The following is a 19,516-nucleotide window of genomic DNA, read 5'->3' on the forward strand; positions in this document are numbered from 1 at the left end:
GCCTGAGTCTGTTTCTCTGGTTTCTTCCACTATTTTTTTGGTGAACTATCTGCCAATTTGTATGTATTCACCAATCTCATGTCAAAAATCAACAAGAGAAAAGCAACAACAGGGCTCTTCGACATGTTCCATGGAGACCTTGTCCTTTAAATGTCTATACTGACTTGCTTCTAGAGGTGAATAAGTAGAAGTTTTGGGGGAAAGTAAGGTTACTAACAGCTATTCAAGGATAGAAGAGAACAAAATAAGATTTGTTTGCTTTTTGAAAAATTAAAAATTTTATTAGCCTTATTAAAGTAAAACAAGTTAATACATAATTTCTTATTTTTATAAGATCACTGAGAGGAATCATATTTCTTGATAGGATTATGATTTGCGTTAATTTCCTGTTAGAATAGACATTTGTGGAACATAAACAAATTAAAGCAACCAGTCAGCTCCTAGAGAAGATGTGTTGGTTGGCTTGGGAGTGAGAAGGTGGAAAAATGTCTTAAAATTTTTTTCTCAGGAGGATTTTCCTATAAAGGAAAAAAATTAGATAACGAATAAAATATTTAAGACCAGGTGTTCTTACCTAGCTTCTAATTTATTATTTTAAGAAATATCTAATTGCTATATTTACACATAAAAAATTCACAACAAAATGATTATTTCTCACGAAGCTCAATCAAGTAAACAGGGTCTTGGATTTTATTTCACTCTCCTTACAAGCTAATATTTTAGTCTGGTATTGTTTTATGAATACTGGAAGAAGACATGAGACTGGGTGAGAGACAAAGGATTTAATTAAGGCGCAGCCAGCAGCAGGAGATCAGTTGTGTGTGTGTTGCTTCTCCTTATCCCTAAAATTTCCATGCAGGAGATGCAGTGAATTTGTGTCACAGCAGAGAAACACTGAGCTTGGGGAACCCACTATTTAATAGCAAGTGAGAAACAAGCTTGCTCTTTGTCCCAGAAGGAGACATTGATGTGCCCTTCAAGGTCATTTGTTGCAAACACAGCTCTCTGCTATGGCCTGTGTAAGAGCAGTCAGGGCCTTTGCATTCTCAGATATCCAGCAAGATGGTTAGGAGCATGAGAAATCCATGGATGACTGTCTCTTCCAACACAGGTTGTCTATTTTTTACTAATTGAAAGATATTTTATAGAATTACAATTTTTTTTTTCAAATTGGAATGGGTACATTTATTATTAAACACTGAGGCAACTGCTGATCATATTAAGCTGCTTTGGCGTTCTATTAGGGCAAATACCTTTGAGCAGAATATGTATTGCTTTGACTTTTTGAATAAATGCCACAGTTCTCTAAGATTATTTCCTGTTTATGGAGGACTCTGGAAACAAATTGTAATGTTCAACAAGAACTGTCTTTATGTGGCTTGTTCTGTATGTGCCAGATATTTGAAGAGTTGGAAAAGAATGTCAGGATACAACGCAGTTAACTTTCTGGCTTTGGGGCAAGTCCTTTGCGTTTAGACTAGAGTATCTGCAAAATGATGGGGTTAAGTTCATTAAGGGATATTTCTCTTAAAAAAAGCTTCTCATTCTTTATCTAGAGCTCAAGGATCCCAGAAAACTAAAGGGACTTTAGTTCTGAAATTCTCAAAGAGTCATTGGACCCCCAAAGCATTTAAGAATCTAGGAAATAAGGGTTGTGGTGTGGCTGGCTGATGGAGTGATGGGTATAGAGAAGTGTAGAAGGTATACATTATTTTACAACTTATTTTTCTTGTGATTGGCAGAATCATTTTTTATGCTTTTAAGTTGCTTAACCCCAATTCTAAGTTCTAGTGCAAATGAACTTCATTATTAAAAAGGGAAGTGTTTAGTTATTTGTGCAAAATAACTTTTCCACTTTGAATAGCAAAATGGTATTTGGAACTACATAGCCTCTTAGCTGCCATAGTGATTAGACGTTGTTTTAACGGGAAGTTAACAGGATATACAAACATGTCTGGCCTAGTTTCCTCTGTGTCGTTGAAGCTGGCATTGTACGTATTGCAAAACAGAGTCTCTTCCCTGGTAACTTGCTTCCTCCCCCTTTGTGGGTCATCTGGTGACATTTTAATACATGAAATTATTAATAATACATGTCAGATGCTTTGTAGAATAGTTAATTAAATTGGAACTTAACTCTGGAATGACCACTTTTGTAATGATAGCTCTATATTTAACTCATTTTTAGTAGGAACAATGAGTACTGTAATTATTTTGGAAAAAAAATGTGCTGCTTTCTGAGTTGGAATTGTTGATGTTTTAAAACTTATATTGTCTTAAAAGTTTCTTTAATCACTGAAGTAATAGCTAACATTTACTAAGCATTTACTGTATGCCAGGCACTGTTTTAAATACTTTACATACATATATTATCTTATTTAATCAACTTATCCTATGAGGAAGGTATTACTGTTTTTATCTTTTGAAGGAATACTGAGACACAGAAGTTAAATAACTTGACTAAGGTCACGTAGCTAGAGTGGTAGAGCCAGTCTGACTCCTGAACCAGTGCTCTTAACAGGAGACTTACAGTTTCCAACAGATTGCTGAACTGTCAGGAAACCTAAGAAATGGAAGATTTGTGGTTATAGAGAAAGGGGAAGAGCAATTCTTATTCTCTTGTGTTCTTTCTCCCCAATAAAATTCAGTAGTTGTCTGCAGGGTGAAGAAACAGGAAATGAACTTAACTCCTGTTTCTTGCTTCCTCTTCTGCCTTCCTCTTTCCAGTGCTGGCACTCTCATGGGTATGTACTTGCCACCTCCATTTGCAGTGATCATGTTTGTTTTTATTAATGTCAGTTTCCAGGCCAGATAGTATAGTACAGTGTTATAGAGCAGGGGCTTTTGACAGTCAGATTGCCTGGGTTTAAATTTCAGTTCTACCATTTACTGGCTCATTAATATTAGCCTAGTTACTTAAGTTCGCTTTTCTTACTTATAAAATGGGGATAATATACACCTCATAGGGTTGTTGGGAGAATGAAATGTATGAATATGTGTAGTGTGTTTAGAACAGTATGTGGCACATAGTAAGTGCCAAATAAGTGTTTGCTACTATCACTGTTATTTGAAAACACTTTCAGATTGAAGCACCTCTGAAGTATCTTAGTTTATGATCTCTCAATATCCAGTGTGAGTTTTTCATTACTAAATATGTAAAATGCCTGGTTGGTACAATTAGTTCAGATTGATAATTCGGATTCTACTTTTAAGAAACTGCTAGACGACCTAAAATGCCAGTAATGTTTATCTTAGTTTAGATCCTTGTGTTACTGGTATTCCTTGTCTTGCTGTCATATAGGACAGTGGTTCTTAAACTTCATTGCACATTAGAGTTACATAGGGAGTGTTGAATTCTGATTTATTAGATTTAGGGTGAGGCCCAGGGATCTGAATTGTTAACAAACCCATTCCAAAGTAATTCTGGCTCTGGTGGTCTGAGGTGATAATTTTGAAATTGCTTATTTAGAGGTTGAATTCAGGCATAACAGGAAAAAGATTATAAAAGGTAATAACTGTCAGATTTTTCTTAGTTTGCGTGGAGGCAGTGATGATTTATAAACTGAAAAAGCATTTAATTTGATATTTAAAGATAGTGGTGGGTCTCTTCTCATACCTAAATTATTTTGTTAACACCTATTAGATAACTTGGTTTTGGGGATTACTCTATAAATACAGAAATAATACAGGAAATACAGAATGAAATAATACAGGAGTCTTTAGGTGAAGAAATATTTGTGTGGATTTCTTGGTTTTTGTGTCATTAGTTAAATAGCAAATATACTCAGTTCATTTTAACCTGTGTTTCTGGTGTGCCTGCTGTGTGCAAAACATGAAAAGAAAGAAGAAAGTACCATGTAAATTTTGACCCACTGCATTAAAATAGATGTGATGGGATCAATTTAGTTGGACATTTGGTAGAGGGAGTCATGTGTATTGAGTACATGCTACGAGCCAGCTCTTTTCATATTATTTAATCTTTATAATAACTGTGCGAGGTTTTGACATAATTAGTTCTGTTTTACAAATGAGACAATGGAGACAAAAGCAATTAAGAAACTTGATTAGGTCACTAGTAAGCTCTGAGCAGAGATTAAAACCCAGACTTTTCTGACTTCAGGTTAGGAAAATTATTACTTTATGTATTAAGTTTATGTGTTTTGGATATTCTTTCCAGCTTATTAGGCAGACACGCAAGAAAGACCCAATTGGCTTAGGGCTGTTTTTCCTAGTCAGAAAAGATAGGGACTTCTAAAAGTTCTCAAAATAATATTGTTTGTTTAGTGATCTATCTAAACTGTATGCAGAGAACATTTCTCTTACACAACTTCTGTTTACCTATTACCTTCCACTGGAAAATCTTAAAGATCTTCCTTAGAAAAATTGACATTTAGTTATAATGAATTTGTGCTTAAGAATGCAGAAATACTTTTTAAAATTACACTTTCAAAACTGATGCGCTAATTGGAAATACTGTTACCTTTGTCTCTAAACTTGCATCATAGATTTCTTCTACCACAGATTGTGTTGTATCCCTGTTGAAAGTGTTGAAAGTTTCCTGGTGGCCAGAATGATCTCATTTTAGCATTGTCTTGTTGGTGTCAGAGATAGAGAGGTACTGCATTTCAGGTTTCCACTACACACAAAAAACAGTACTGTATTCTAAATCTGCTATTTGTGAATGGACTCCTTGAGACAGTTCATTTTGATGGCATTTCCAAATATATCTATAATATAAAAGGAATTCACCTTGAATCAGATGTAAATTCTTTAATACAGTTATTAATGATAGTTTTCTTTTGGAATATTTTATTTTATTTATTTGTTATTGTTATTATTATTTTACACCTACAGCATCCGGGCTTCCTAGGTACCATCCAAGTACTAACCAGGCCTGACCCTGCTTAGCTTCTGAGATCAGAAAGGATTGGGCCTGTTCAGGGTGGCATGGCCGTAGACTCTTTGGTAATATTTTAAATGAGCTCTGACCTTCTCCATCACAGCTTGTGGAAGATTGTGATTTAGCCATGAATAGGCAGTCCTATTCATGGCATTAACCATGGAAGCTTTTTGTTCTCAATTTCTTATTCCCTAGGAAATTTTAATGGAAATTTCAAGAAAGGATAGCTCTTCTTTCACTAGAAGTTTAAAGTTTATAAACAGCCTGTTGATCTTGTTTTTGCTTATTAGTATGGGTTATAAGTCCTAGATACAGAATGAAGATAAGGAACTTTATATTTAGGTATGACAATAATTTGACTTAAACCACAATTAAAACTCAAAAACAGCATTTATCTCAGATGTTTTTGAGACAGTCTCAAAAGTTGTCAAATTTACTGTAAAGTTACTTGATAAATCCGAATATTGCTATAATTATATTGATTCTAAAATATTTTCTCCCACATTAAACACCTCTGAATTTAGGATATATTTTAAAATCATTGTTTTCTTAGAGTCTATGAAATACAGTAATTAGGATTTCAGTTATGCTGCTGTAACAAAGAAATCCAAAATACTAGGGGTTAATGAGAGAGAAGTTTATTTCTTATGTAAAAGTCCTGGGAGTTTCTTCAGAGCTGGCCCCTCCTATTGTATTACTCATCCTTAACATGTAATTTCTGTCTGTGGTTCAGTATATCTGCTTCAGCTTCCATCATCATGTCTGCATCCCAGCCTAAAGGCTAGAATAGGAGAGACACTACCCCTTGTTTTTAAGGCTAGTCCACTCCCATTTGCTAAAACTTAGTCTCAATGGTCACATCTAGCTACAAAGGAATTTAGAAAATGTAGTCTTTACTAGGTGATATATGCTTAGGTAAAAATTCTGTTACTAAAGAAGAGAGGAAGTGTTGGCAGACAGCTAGCAGTCTCTGCTACTGTGATCAAACATTACTTTCTATTCAGTGTTTATGATTAAACTCTATGTAAAAAATTACCTCATACTAATGGTCAGGAGAAATAGAAAGTACAAGAACTGAACCCGAAATAGATTTGTAGTCCTCTGGAAAATATTCTGCAGGATGATCAGAACTGTCTCTGCTTTTCTTCACTCTGAATTGAAAAGAAATTCTATAGAAGACCTTGGGGTTTTTTTTGTTTTTGTTTTTTTGGTCTTTATTATTAAGTAAAAGACATTCTTCTAGAGCAGTTCTCTAGAATTAATTTAATACTCAATGTGTTTGATTAGTTAGGGATCAAGATCTTTAACCTTTAATGTTATATTAGTATGAGTGCTTCTCTAGTGGATTAGAGGGGAAAGAGAAGGAAAAGGATAAAAAGAGGTTAAATAAAGAAAAACAGATGGTTTTGATGAGGAAAGGGTGAGTGTGCATTTCCTGTGGGTTACTCACTCCTGATGTATACACATAGACGTTAACAGGCATTTATAAATCATGATTAAGAGTTGTGAGAGGTATTGTAGGAGCTTATAGGCATGACATCTAATCTAGAATTAGTGGTTCTATGACATTTTTATGTTTAATAAGGTGGCAGCTCTAGCCAACAAGAAATTGTAACCCCTTCAGGAATATAATCAAAATAGGGCTTAATTTTAAAATGTAGGTACACAGGGGTTTGGTTTTTTTTTTTTTTTTTTATTCTTCTGAAAAAACTTAAAAATTTTCATTGACTCTAAGATGTCATTTGTCCCAACTTTGTAGATATCAAAATGTGTGGAAAAGAATGACTGGTAATGATTGTAGGGAACCTTCAGTAAAGACATGTTCTTATTGTAGAGTTGTTTAAATGTGAAAACAAGCATCTTAGGATTGATGAAATATAATAAATCTTTGGTGCATTTGTAATTGTTAGCTTCTTAGAATGGAGGACTGTAGTAAGAGAAGCTAAAATAATTGTATCTGTTTATGTCAGTATGCTTTAATCTTTTGCATTATGAAAATACAGGTTTTGGCCTCTTCATGCCATGAATATTGAATTAGTAACTAGGAAGCCTGGTGCTAAAACAGCTGGTGAGATGATGGATCACCCTCATCTTTGTCCAGTTCCTTATGTTGCGCATCTGTTACGGGGCAGGGAGGTGGTGGTGCTCTGCTGCTCGTTGTTATAATCTGAGTAACTATAGCTCTAGGGTTGGATATATGAACCATTCTTTAAAACAGTGGCTTTTATTGCAGTCTGGTACACATACACACATGCATGCGTGTACACATACAACTTAAGGAGAAGTGTCACAAAACAATACTTGGCATAGTACATGGGATTCATTCTGAAACAGCCTCTTCTTTTTCATTATAAAAAGAAATCATGCTGCTTTTTACATCACTGTGGACTTTTTAAAATCCAACAAAGTCAAAAAACCAGGGATCAGAAACTTTTATTTATTATTGTGACTTTGAGCAAGTCACTATTTCCCTTTTTAGGTTCTTTCAGCCATAATAATGGGGTGCTAGTTCTGTTCTTACTCTGAAAGAGTGAACCTATTGTTAGGTGAAGAAAAAAATACATATATAAGTACAAATAAATAAACGATTTTAATTCTCTTTGTAGGTCATCATCGGATTTGAAATATTTAAAGTGGATAGAAAACTGTTTCAGCAATGCAGACAATTAAGTGCGTTGTCGTAGGCGATGGTGCCGTTGGTAAAACATGTCTCCTGATATCCTATACAACAAACAAATTTCCATCTGAGTATGTACCAACTGTAAGTATAAAAGCATTTATCTGGTAGTGAAATGTATTATAATTTGATACCTTTTTGAAAACTCTCTGTACTGAAATTTTTCTGTTGTCTGCCTTTGTTTCCTGTTTTTAAAGATCTTGACTTCTCATGGGTAAATTATATACACTTTAAAATTAAACAGCTGAAAAATCAGTGGAAAGTCAGAAGGGGTGACACAAGGGTTTGCAAGAAGTGCTGGGAGGCAAAACTCCAATAGACAAGATTCTAAAGAGTGGTGGTCTCAGTTTGGAGAAGTATGCTCTACATCTTGGAATGAGGTGACTTTTTTTTTTTGATTAATGAGTGCTTAGAGGTCCTCTAGGATGCTTTTGGGGGTCTGGTAACTTCTGAGAAAGTAGTATGTCTGTACTTATTCTCCTTAAAAGAGAATAGTAGAAGAGAATCTTCAGGAGCTGCTCTTAGCAGTAGTGAAGCTCCAAACTGGTTTTTAGGGGCAGAGAACACCTGCATTTGTTATGAGAACACCAACAGAAGCTTTGGGGAGTTTTTTTCCCACAAATCTTAACACCTCCTTGGAAAAGTAAAGGGAAAAAGAGGAGTAACAAATTTAATGAAGTGAAAGAGAGACAGACAGAGTTATTCAGAGTAACAGTCACTCGTGAAAGAGTGAGTTTGGGGATCCAGTGTTTGTCCCGGGTTGTTTGACCAACTCAGTGGTGTAATTATGTTAAACATAGATGTCCATTCAGTGGTGGGAGGGGAGTAGTGTTGGCCTGGCTTGGCAACAGTCATCTCTGTTAAGCGAGCTATTTTAGGGGCAAAAAGCATCTATGTAGATTAATATGGGATTAGTATTGTTTGTAAGTAAAAAGGAAGAAAATGTACTTTAGGTTAATCTTCAGATACATGAACATTATTAGGAGGGTGAATTGTTAAAGGCTTGGTAGTATAATAATGGAATTTATTATACTGCCCACTTTGTTATGTTTAATTGGAATTGATAGTCTGTAATGTCCCAAGGCAGGTAAAATGATTGAGGTAGGCTAAGGCTGTAGGAAGAAAGATTAGGTTTCTTTGAGGGGGAGAATTTGGAGGAATAATTAAATACAAAATCATATTTTTGTATTGGCCCACTGTAAATGAAAGAAGTTCTGAGGATGTGAAGGAATTTTCAGGAGACTTTTAGAGATATATATATCTTATTTCACAGTAAGGGCAACTATCAAAATTTTTGTGTTTCAGTCTCCATTAAAATTATTTTCTATAAACATTTCTGAGTCTGTTTAATGACTTGTTATTAGGTGTTCTGTTTAAGGTGGGCTCATGGGTGTTTTAAATATGTGTTTGTATGTGGTTCTCTACAAAAGAGTTAAGTATGACTTAAGAAAATAACCTATATGGTTTGAGAGCTTAACTGCATTCATTACATTTACTTGTTCTTGTCATCAAGAACTGTCTTTCCTTTAACTGCCACCTTTCACGTGCCCTTGCTTCCCTTCTTGTTTACATTTAAACAAGCTACTAACCCATTAAAACATGAACCAGAAAATTAGTGTTAGATAGCTAAAAGGTTAAAATATATCCTTCTCCTAGTTGGAAATCATTGCTTTTCAATTGTAAATTAATTCAGAAGCATCTGTGACTTAGTGTTGGGTCTTTTTTCATCTCATACCATTACCTCCCATTTTCACAAATAACTTAGTACGACCAATATTAGTATCTTTTGTGTTTGTCATGGGTTTTATAGTCTGTTTACAAATAAAGCATCTAGTCAAAGAAGGTACCTTAGGTTATGTAGTTTGTACCCAGTAGCATGAGTTTTATTCATGAAATAATAACAAATAATCTGCCAGCCTTTTCTTGGACACTTTCCTTGAGTACCTTGATAGAACCTTTGTTTCTCTCTAATGGGTGTGTTGGTACCCTCTTCTTGTTTTAAACCATGAAGGAGAAAAGATTTTCCGGGATCTAGGAGATTTTAATTCTAGATTAAAAGGAAATGGTCTGTGAGGAAATAAATAATTTCTTAGAAATCAGATTGAACATTGAGGTAAACTTTACTGTCTCAAAAATTTCAAACTTGAACAGGATTTTTTTCATAGCTAGGGATTCTGCTCCTGGGATACCGCTCAGTCTTCTGTGGCTTTTTATTGAGGCCGCTGGGGTAGAGCAGACACTCCAGAAAATGTCCCCTGTCACTTTTTCCAAGAAGCATTTAGCTCATGCAAGGTTGGTTAGATAAGGAAGATGGACTAAGAGAGGACTGAGTCTTAGGAAGGAAATACTGCTTTAGCTTAAGCGTTGTTCTATCCCATTTTGACCATCCTCTTGCATACTAACAGTGTTGTATTTTTGTGTTTTTAGGTTTTTGACAACTATGCAGTCACAGTTATGATTGGTGGAGAGCCATATACTCTTGGACTTTTTGATACTGCAGGTGAAAACTTGATATCTTTTATAATGTTTTGGTCTATAACTATGATAGTTGCTGGTGGTTTGTCTTTTTTGGAAAATTTTGCGAAACTAGCTTTTTAGCAAACAACTTGCCTTTTAATAATAGTTGGAAGGATTGACTATCATGATGATTGATGTTTGACCAAGAGGCAGTCCCAGACCTGGAATGTCAAATAGGAGTTTGGAGTACCCTGTGTGGATGGTGTGGAAGGAAATAAAGTTGGATGAGAGCAGAGTATATTAGCTGTATTATCACTCCCTGAAATTTGAAGGCTATTTAATATGTGTCTTTGTATAACATATGTACTGATAGCTTCTTATGATATAAAGCTTATTATTTTATACTACATTTGAAAGTATTTTGAGAGTGAACCAATATCTAGCTCATAATTATTGACATTTGTGGTCAGCTTTTCAAATGAAAGGAACAACTTTCTTCAGTATACTGAATTCCTCAGTGTTATTTCTTCTTGTTTTAACAGTGGCTGTACCTCTTAATTTCTGACCTGTCATCTGTGTTATTTGTAGCTCAGTTAGCAAAAGGAAATTTTCAGAAAGTTATCCTTTTACTTTGCAGGAATTCTAAAACTTTTCACTTTTTGAGTTACTCTCTCACTGTCTGCCAGTTGACATTGCATTAATGGAATTTATTATACTGCCCACTTTGGGGAACTGTCTGGATTCAGTTGGGAGGGTGAAATGGAGAGATAATAGTAAACAGTTAAGTTTAGAGATCAGTGGCTTTCTAATGGTGTCTTAGGCCTTTAAAATTTTTATGAATTAAAAATAAGAGTAATGGTATATTAGAAACTTGGAAAATAGAGAAAATGAAATAATGACCTGCCTGTATTGTGATAGGTGAGGGATTTTTCTGTTTTATATATGCCCTTGGAAGCAGTTTGTATGCAGAGAAAAGACAATTATGGCTACTTGGGGTTGAAAATTAGTTTTAAATTTTATTTCCAAATTTCACAGCTTATTTTTATGTCTATATATTGAAGTACATAATACAATAGAATTTACGTATTTTAAGTTTTCCTTTTGATTAATTTTGCTGACTATATCATCATGTAACCTCCACCATAATCAAGATACTTAAAAAGTTTCTGTGCCCTTTACAGTCCCTTCCCTTCACCTGGCCCCAGGAAATCACAGATCTGCTTTTTGTCACTCCACTTTTGCTTTTCTAGAATTTCATATACATGGAATTATACAATATGTATAGTCTTTAGTGTTTGATTTCTTTTACTTAGCATGAGATTTATCTCTGTTGTGTGTATCAGTTGTTTGTTTTTATTGCTAGTAGTATTTAATTCTCTATATATAGCATAATTTATCCATTTATGAGTTGATAGATATTTGAGATCCAATTTTAAGCTATTAATGATGCTGTGAGTATTTGTATACAAGTCTTTGTATGGACGTATTTTATTTCTCTTCCATAAGTAGCTTGGAGTAGGTAAGCCTTTAAATTTATTTGCACAACTTATTAAAATTTTTATTAAAATAGTTTTAACAAATCATTCTCAAGGTGGCCAGTGTCCTTTGATTAATACTGGTTTATTTAACTTAGGCTGGCAAGATTTTAATCCCAATCAGCCTAATTTACAACTGTGTTAAATTTTTTCCAGCATATTAAACTGCATTTATAAATTTAATGTATTCAATTTTCTATTTTAAGCAGTTCAGTTTGCCTGACTTGACAAGTAAAACAGTCTCAAGTTTTTATATACATACTTTAATAAACCTGATAACTTTTGATTTCCTGTGTTTTAATTTATCTTAAACAGTATTATTTATATACTTCATATTTCTTAACATTTTCGGTTAAAAAACCACAAGTTTAAGATCAGTTACTGAATTACACATTTTAAATTGGAATCAGAAAACTGATCTATCATATTTTTTAATATGACATTATTTTAAATATTATAGACACTTAAATAAGGATAGGTTATTCCTAAACGTTACTTAAAATTGACAATAATATTTGTTTTATTCCATCTCTGTGTTAGATTCTGAATCTTTCTGGGAGTTAAAAGACATTCATTAAACAATTTTACCATCCCAGGCAAGTTGGGGGTGTTTCTATCTCAAGTGGTTGAGGTCATTATAAGTCAGAGAACTTTTTTGACCGACACTGGAGATCAGGTATCCAGGATGAGCCTCCTGTCTTTGATACACTTGAGGCAACTCCACTTCCTTCTCCAAAGCCCTTAATCTTAGAGTCCCGCTCCGTGGTTTAAGTTATACTGTTAACTCAGTTTTCTTTCCACTAAAGCTTTCATCCCCACTGAGATGGCCTCTGACTTTCCTTTAATTGGTTGCATTTAATCTGTTGACCATGTCATTTTGTTCCGAATTCTTTTTATAGTCTTCCTATAACTGCAACTCTAACAGTTATATTTAAATAATATTTAAGATCAGAGATAGGGCACTTCTTCTGTCTCATGGCTGTATTTCTACCTCTCTAGTAACAACACTAAATTCTTGCTATGAGTCCCCAGAGTTACTTTGTTCTTTTTTTCTGCTTATGTTTTACTGCTGTCTGTATAATTCTCTGTTTAGCTTAATATGCTTATCATAGGCTCTTTCCCGTATTGTATAATCATTACCCTACTACCACCAATTCCTTTTTATGTCAGAATTTTAAATGTTATTCTTCATTGCAAAGATGCAGATTTTGCTTATTATAGGAAAAAATAAAATATAGATAAGCAGAAGGAGAAAGTGAAAAAAGCATTTATATCCAGGGACAATCATGTCTTAGTATATGTCCTAAACAGAACTCTTCCTTTACGTTCATTGTATTTATACATAGGAGGAAAAAAAAGGATATTATTTTTTTCTCCTTTCTGTACCTTCCTTTTTCTCTTTAAAAAATATGGTTGCCTCTGTCAGTGATGTATGTTGTCTTCATGGTTGCATGGTAGTGTGTTATGTGGCCGATCGCACCATAATTAAACTTCTTTTGTTAACATTTGTGCTCCATTTTGCAGTTTTCTTTTATATTATTAAGACCTTTTCCTGTACAAACATTTTAATATTTTCACACACATTTTTTGTCACTTTTTATCCTGATTTAATTTCTACATCATAGTGACTTGTCCTGAATTATCATCAATCCACTAAGGAAGAAAATAACATTAGCATATTTAATCTGGATAATGACTTTTTGTTGATAGCTCCAGTTCAGTCCAACTCCAGGAGTCAGTTGCCTTTACTTTCACAAATATCATATTTTCATCACTTTTTCTTCTATACTTAGAAGCTTGGTTCCCAAAAAGATCAATACATCTACTCATTTTCAGTCCTACCATACACGTAAAATAGTTTCAGAATTGCTATACCATACCACTATGATAAACAAATAAGAGTTCAAGATTTGTTTGCAATTCTTTTTTCATTAGTCTAATAGCACACAAAGTTCTTTGTTCCTTGGACTTGTCTTCCCCTCCCCATTCAGTGTGGCTATGTTATTGGGAATATAGTTGGTTCATTTGTTTATATTTACATTAAATTTTTGGTTTTTCTCTATACTCATTTTTATTTACATATGCTCTTGTTTTCTTAGGTTCAGCTTTTGGAAGATATCTTTTAAATTTTAATGTAACCACAATCTCTGTCATTTCAGGTGTTATGGTAAAAGAAAAGAGAAAGCTTGGTCTTTAACACTATACAGACCAGTTAGCTAGAGAGCTGGCAAGTTACTGAACTGTGTGGAGCTTAATACCTTGAAATGTAAAATGTTTAAAATATTCAGAGATGCTGTGAAGGTTGAATGATAAATAATCAAAATTTATAAGTGTATATATGTTTAAAAACTCAGGAGCTGTGTATTTATGATTCATACACTTTACATTAAAAAAAACTGCATAGCGACTGGAATGTTTTTTGGACACAGCTAATATTCTTCTCATTAGCGTATTGATAATGTTCAGAACAGGTCATAGTGGTGTAGTTTGACCTAGTTTAGCTGATTTTTGTTTGTTTTGTTTTTAAACAATAAACTCTTCTTTCATTGAGGTTTTCTAGTATCTGGCCATTTTATGCAATTGTTTAATTATGTTAGTGAGAACAACAGTGCTCTCCATAGAGATACTCATTATAGCCTTGGTCTCTGGTTTAGCGTTATTATAGAATCTTCCAGAGGGGTGTTTTGACTAAGATTTGAGACTTCAGTAAATTCTGCACTAACATATAATAGTCTGGATTTTTGCAGATGTTATACATAAAAAGGTAGGAATGTCAGGGTCCATAACGTCCCTATTTATTTTTGGATTTTTTCCCCATAAGCCTAAAAGGTGTTATGAGATGATTTAGGAGTAAGCTCCATGGCAGAGATGAAGCAGGACCACTAAGTGCCATTAAATGCTGAGTAATTGGTTGAGAAAAAATGTTTAGGTTTTAACCTGTAGTGGTAAATACTACAAAGTATTTATTTGCTTTCTTGTGTTTATCATGTCCTACTAGAATTCTCTAAAAATGTTGCTTTTTGGCAATATTCTCATTTTTTATATGAAATCCTTTCATATTTTTCATATGGACTAGAGTCCTCAGTTCAACCTGACTTAATTTCGCTTGAATTTGAATTTTAAATATGAGGTTCTAACCAAAGAAAAGATCAGCCACCCATGAGATGTAGTCTTGCTTTTTGACATGCGTACAATGTTAAGCAGTGAGCTGGTGTGCTGTTAGAGTTGGTGTAATTTAAGACTGTGTCCAAACCTGTTTACACAGTAGAGTGAAATTTTGTTGATCATACTATATACCTTAAAGGATGCTAAATGATAGCACTGCTTCTGTCTTGAATGAATAATGGCCATTTGTGACATACTCAGAAGATAAATTTTAGCTAGATAAATTATGCTTGGATATTGAAGAATCTTGCTCATCTCAGGGACTGTATTTATTCTATTTCCTTTAATGTAGACTTTGTAGCAGAAGTAGAGGTAAGGTAGCCTGTTTTCGTTTATACAGTCTTCTGATTTTTTTTCTCTTCTGGGAAAGAAAGATTGATATTGTAGACTTGTTCATCACAAATAAATGGACAGACTAATACTGCTTTGGACCTAGTATTAAAAAATAATGGCTATATTTGTTTTCTGTCACCGATCCATCTGAATAGAAGGTTAGTTGCAGATAAAAGATTGGACATTCATTTAGATGCTCTTAGTGGTGCTCAGAAATATAGACTTGGATCTGTTTTCATGTTCACTTATACTGCTTGCAGGGGCCGAATGACTAAAAATGAAGTCTTTTCTAGTCTATGCCAGACTTAATTTTTTGAAATATATTCCATTTGAATAGGGAAAAGGGCTAATAGAAGCTATATGAACAGCTGTATCTCTTTTTTTACAAGGCTCTGTTAACTGTTTTGTCTTATTTTTAAAATATTTTTTGTTGTTTTATTGGAGCTTAGATATGTAATACTTCAAAGCTCCAGCTAGTGTTAGAGCTCAGTTAGAGCTGATTTTATTTTGTTTTCTTTAAGCCCATTTTAATCCCTTCCACATATGTAATTTTACATTATAATATAGGAAGTGAAAGTTAGACATCTAAGTGCATACCTTTGAATTCTTTTGATGAACTGTAGCATATTATTGTAGTAAGTATTCAGTGAATGTTAGAGGTGCAGATGGTGATTTTATTGTTTTATAACCTCCTTTATTTTGACTTCTCCTTAAACTTTTAATTTCTGTATTGTCCTGAAGATACCTTTGCTGTCTACTTTGATATATTATTTAACTGGCAATAATAGTAACAGCTTTAATTACACATTTCAATAGCTACTCTAAATTCTTATATTCTCTCTCAGTAGTGGCCAAAAAAATTTTTTTCATTGGTATACAAAATATTTAACTTTACTATTTTCTCATTAAAAAAAATTTATTTGGATAAAACACATGTTACATAAAATTTACCATTTTGACCATTTTTAAGTGTACAGTTCAGTGGCAATACATACTTAACTTTTTTTTGTTTTTAAGTACATAAGATTGTTATAGTTGTTTTGAATTGGAGTGTTAAATCCTTCCCTTGCAACTCCCCTCTTCTCCCAGTTTTGGAAATATGTATGGCTATTTTAAAAAACTTTTTATCTGAAAATAATTTTAAGCTTGCAAGACAGTTCCAAGACTAGTACCAGGAACCCCCATATACCCTTTAACCAGATTACTAATTATTAACATTGTGCTCTATTTGCTTTATTACTTTCTTTAAACATACATGTACATTAATTTTTCTCCTGAACTATTTGAGAGTAAGTTGCATACGTCATAGCTGTTTAGCCTTGAATAAGTATGTATTTCCTAAGAATATGGATATTATTGTGTAACTATAGTCAGGAAATTTAACATCGACATAGTACTTTAATCTTTCATCTATATTCCAGTTTTGTCAATTGATCTAGGTCCAGTTTTTTTCTGCTTTCTGTACAGGGCCGTCTATTGCATTTAGTTGTCATATCTCTTTAGTCTCTTAATTGAATTCGTTCTTCAGCCTTTTTTTTTTTTTTTTTTGGTCTTTCAATGACATCATTTTTGTAGAATATGGATTCATCCTTTCTCCTCCCCCTTATAAAATATTCCTTATTTTGGGTTTGGTCTCTGTTTCCTCATGATTAGATTCAGGTTATTTGTTTGGAATACTGCAATAGTGATGTGTCTTTCTTAGGATAAAAATCTAGAGGAACGTGATACTCCAGTCATTCATGGTGATGGTAATTTTGATCACTCAAAGTAATGTCCTGTTTCTTCACAATATAATTATGTTTTTCCCTTGTGATTTTTAGATAATCTTTTAGACCTTTCAGATATTCTTTTCATCAGAATTTTCCCCCAAAGATTTAGCACCCATTGATTCTTGCCGAATTGTTTTTTTCTGGGAATTCTTGGTTTCCGATACTGACTGGTCTTAACTAAACATGTAAACCTGCTTTGGAGTCATGAATGAGCAGTGGATTTTTGTCAGCTGGGTTTCCCTGAGATCTTTGTTTCCTTAGATGGTTTCACTGTGATTATTTCTTAACCAAATCTGAGTAGGATTGATTTTTAACCATTTCTGTAGCAACAGTTTATTGTGTTCATTACTTTATGGTTGAGTTGCTAATAGACACAAAGATTGAAAACTATAAGCTGGTAATTATCACATTATAATGAATATATAACAAATTCACTGCTGTCCTAAGGACTTGAAATATTAAATAGACTTTGCCAAGTGATAATATTCTCAAATAGGATGCTGTAAAGCCATACATTTTATTAGATAAGTAAGTTGCTTTCTTGTTAATGATCACTGTGCTGTTAGCTGCATGCTTAATCCGTTGACTGACTCGTGATTTTAATGCTGTGAGGACCTCAAGATTTAGCTGATTTCTCTAATTTTTTTCCACTAGGGCAAGAGGATTATGACAGATTACGACCGCTGAGCTACCCACAAACAGATGTATTTCTAGTCTGTTTTTCAGTGGTCTCTCCATCCTCATTTGAAAATGTGAAAGAAAAGGTGAGTTGGCCAGATATTCTCGCCCTGAAAAAGGTTGTCAGAACTTCTACTGACTTCTTAATAGCTTTAGAGGCTTTTGGATTAACAGAGGTTTATTTTTTAAAATACTTTTCTCTAGTGGGTGCCTGAGATAACTCACCACTGTCCAAAGACTCCTTTCTTGCTTGTTGGGACCCAAATTGATCTCAGAGATGACCCCTCTACTATTGAGAAACTTGCCAAGAACAAACAGAAGCCTATCACTCCAGAGACGGCTGAAAAGTTGGCCCGTGACCTGAAGGCTGTCAAGTATGTGGAGTGTTCTGCACTCACACAGGTGAGGACTGTGCGGAACCCCATGTCTGTTTACAGTTGAATACTTTCTGTGAACATTAGGATTCAGGATTATGTCTAACAGTGGTCTGCAATGCTCAAGAAAGCTTCTAGGAAGACTAGTACCAGCTTTGTAGTGTGTGTTCTTTTGCTAGAGGTCTGTGTTTATAGAGAAAATCATTATTCTCTAAGTTAAGCTCTTGTATTGGTGAGCTTCCCAATGTTGTACTTAGTTATTTGTAGTAGTCAGGTACTGATTTTTTTTTTTTACAGGAAAGGTCCAGATTAGCACAAATTTACAAGCAAGTATTTGCATGATCCCCCACCTCCCACTTAAATTTTCATCTAAATAGATCTGATCTTTTTTTGTCAATTCTGGCAATTGATAATCGATGCTATACTGTTTCTGGGGTAGTTTAACTGGGATAGAGAATTAATCATAACAGAGACTTGTGTCAGAGAAAGAAATTGCTTTAGCTATTTCTCAAGTGTGCTTATATAGTGTCTTTATTCTTATGTTTTTGGAGGCATTCTTTCCTCATGTGGTCCTCTCTTTTGTCTTTCTGAATGATTTAATTGGAACTCTTCTCATAAGCTTGATAGGAAACATCAGATTCTGAGGACAGGGAGCAATGTTAAGAGTATTTAGAGTGAGAGTTATAACTGACCTGTGTGATTTCATCTTCTCCACCTTCATGGTTATTGCTGATCATTTCTCCTGTTTTGAGTCTCTGTTCTGGGGGCAGAGGAAAAAATTATGGAAATAATTAGCATAGAACTTTTATTTCACTGGCATTGGTGCATTGACATTTCGACAATGAACAAGCATGCCTAATTAAAATAGAGCAGGTTTGAAGGAAGAGTGTTTCTTTTTTTAAAAAATTACATTAATCTTGATTTTATATATATACTGAGGTAAATGGCATATGTAATTACATATTATGCATGTACTAGGTATTTAGTATGTAGAGCCTAGATGTAATTTAATAATCTCTAATGCTAGGTTGGATATTTAAAGGTAACATTTTCTTCTTATTTGGATATTGTACAGGATAATTTCAAGGCCTAACATTCTTCCAAACCCAGTTTGGCAGTTTTTAGTTCTATTGTAAAAGCAGATATTTAAAACTAAAGAACAGTTTACATCTTCTCACGTACAGTACTGATTGAGATTTTTTAAAAAATGCCTGATGCTTTTGTGTTTTGTACCATCCTCAGAAAAATGTTTGTGTGTATGTTGGGGGTGGGGGGAAGGTTGTCTGTGGAACGTGTGTGTCAAATTGTAACTATATGCATCTGTTGCATACCCCTTTCCTCTAAATATGAGTTGCTTTGGGGATAAATGGAGGCAAGTAGGCCATCAGGACCCAATTTTAGGTCACTGATAAAAATTATTTTAGAGAATTGGATGCTTCCATATAAGATTTTTTTTTACAGTATGAACAGATTTATATAGTAAGTCACTTTGCAGAGAATAAGAATTTGAAAAGGTCTTAGCAGCTATATTTTCTTACCAGAGTTTGAAGTTTGGAGAAGTCAGAACAGGTGAAGATAGAAAATGGGATTTCTGTTCATTTTTGGGAACTAGAACTTTTAGGACTCCAGAT

The 19,516-nt window shown here is 33.9% G+C and overlaps 1 protein-coding gene across 2 annotated transcripts in view; it reads left to right on the top strand.

The window, feature by feature from the left end:
• The window catches only part of CDC42 (cell division cycle 42), a 38,928-nt gene that overhangs the window by 14,944 nt on the left and 4,468 nt on the right, over window positions 1–19,516 (top strand). For both annotated transcript variants that reach the window (XM_023529420.1, XM_011357538.2), the window contains exons 2-5: window positions 7,504–7,658; window positions 10,002–10,074; window positions 17,488–17,597; window positions 17,716–17,913. In XM_023529420.1, the coding sequence (XP_023385188.1) occupies window positions 7,554–7,658; window positions 10,002–10,074; window positions 17,488–17,597; window positions 17,716–17,913 (486 nt within the window). In that variant the 5' untranslated portion in view covers window positions 7,504–7,553. The remainder of the gene's footprint in view (window positions 1–7,503; window positions 7,659–10,001; window positions 10,075–17,487; window positions 17,598–17,715; window positions 17,914–19,516) is intronic.

This window comes from Pteropus vampyrus, unplaced genomic scaffold, assembly GCF_000151845.1.
Source record: "Pteropus vampyrus isolate Shadow unplaced genomic scaffold, Pvam_2.0 Scaffold36, whole genome shotgun sequence".
NCBI classification, from domain to species: domain Eukaryota; kingdom Metazoa; phylum Chordata; class Mammalia; order Chiroptera; family Pteropodidae; genus Pteropus; species Pteropus vampyrus.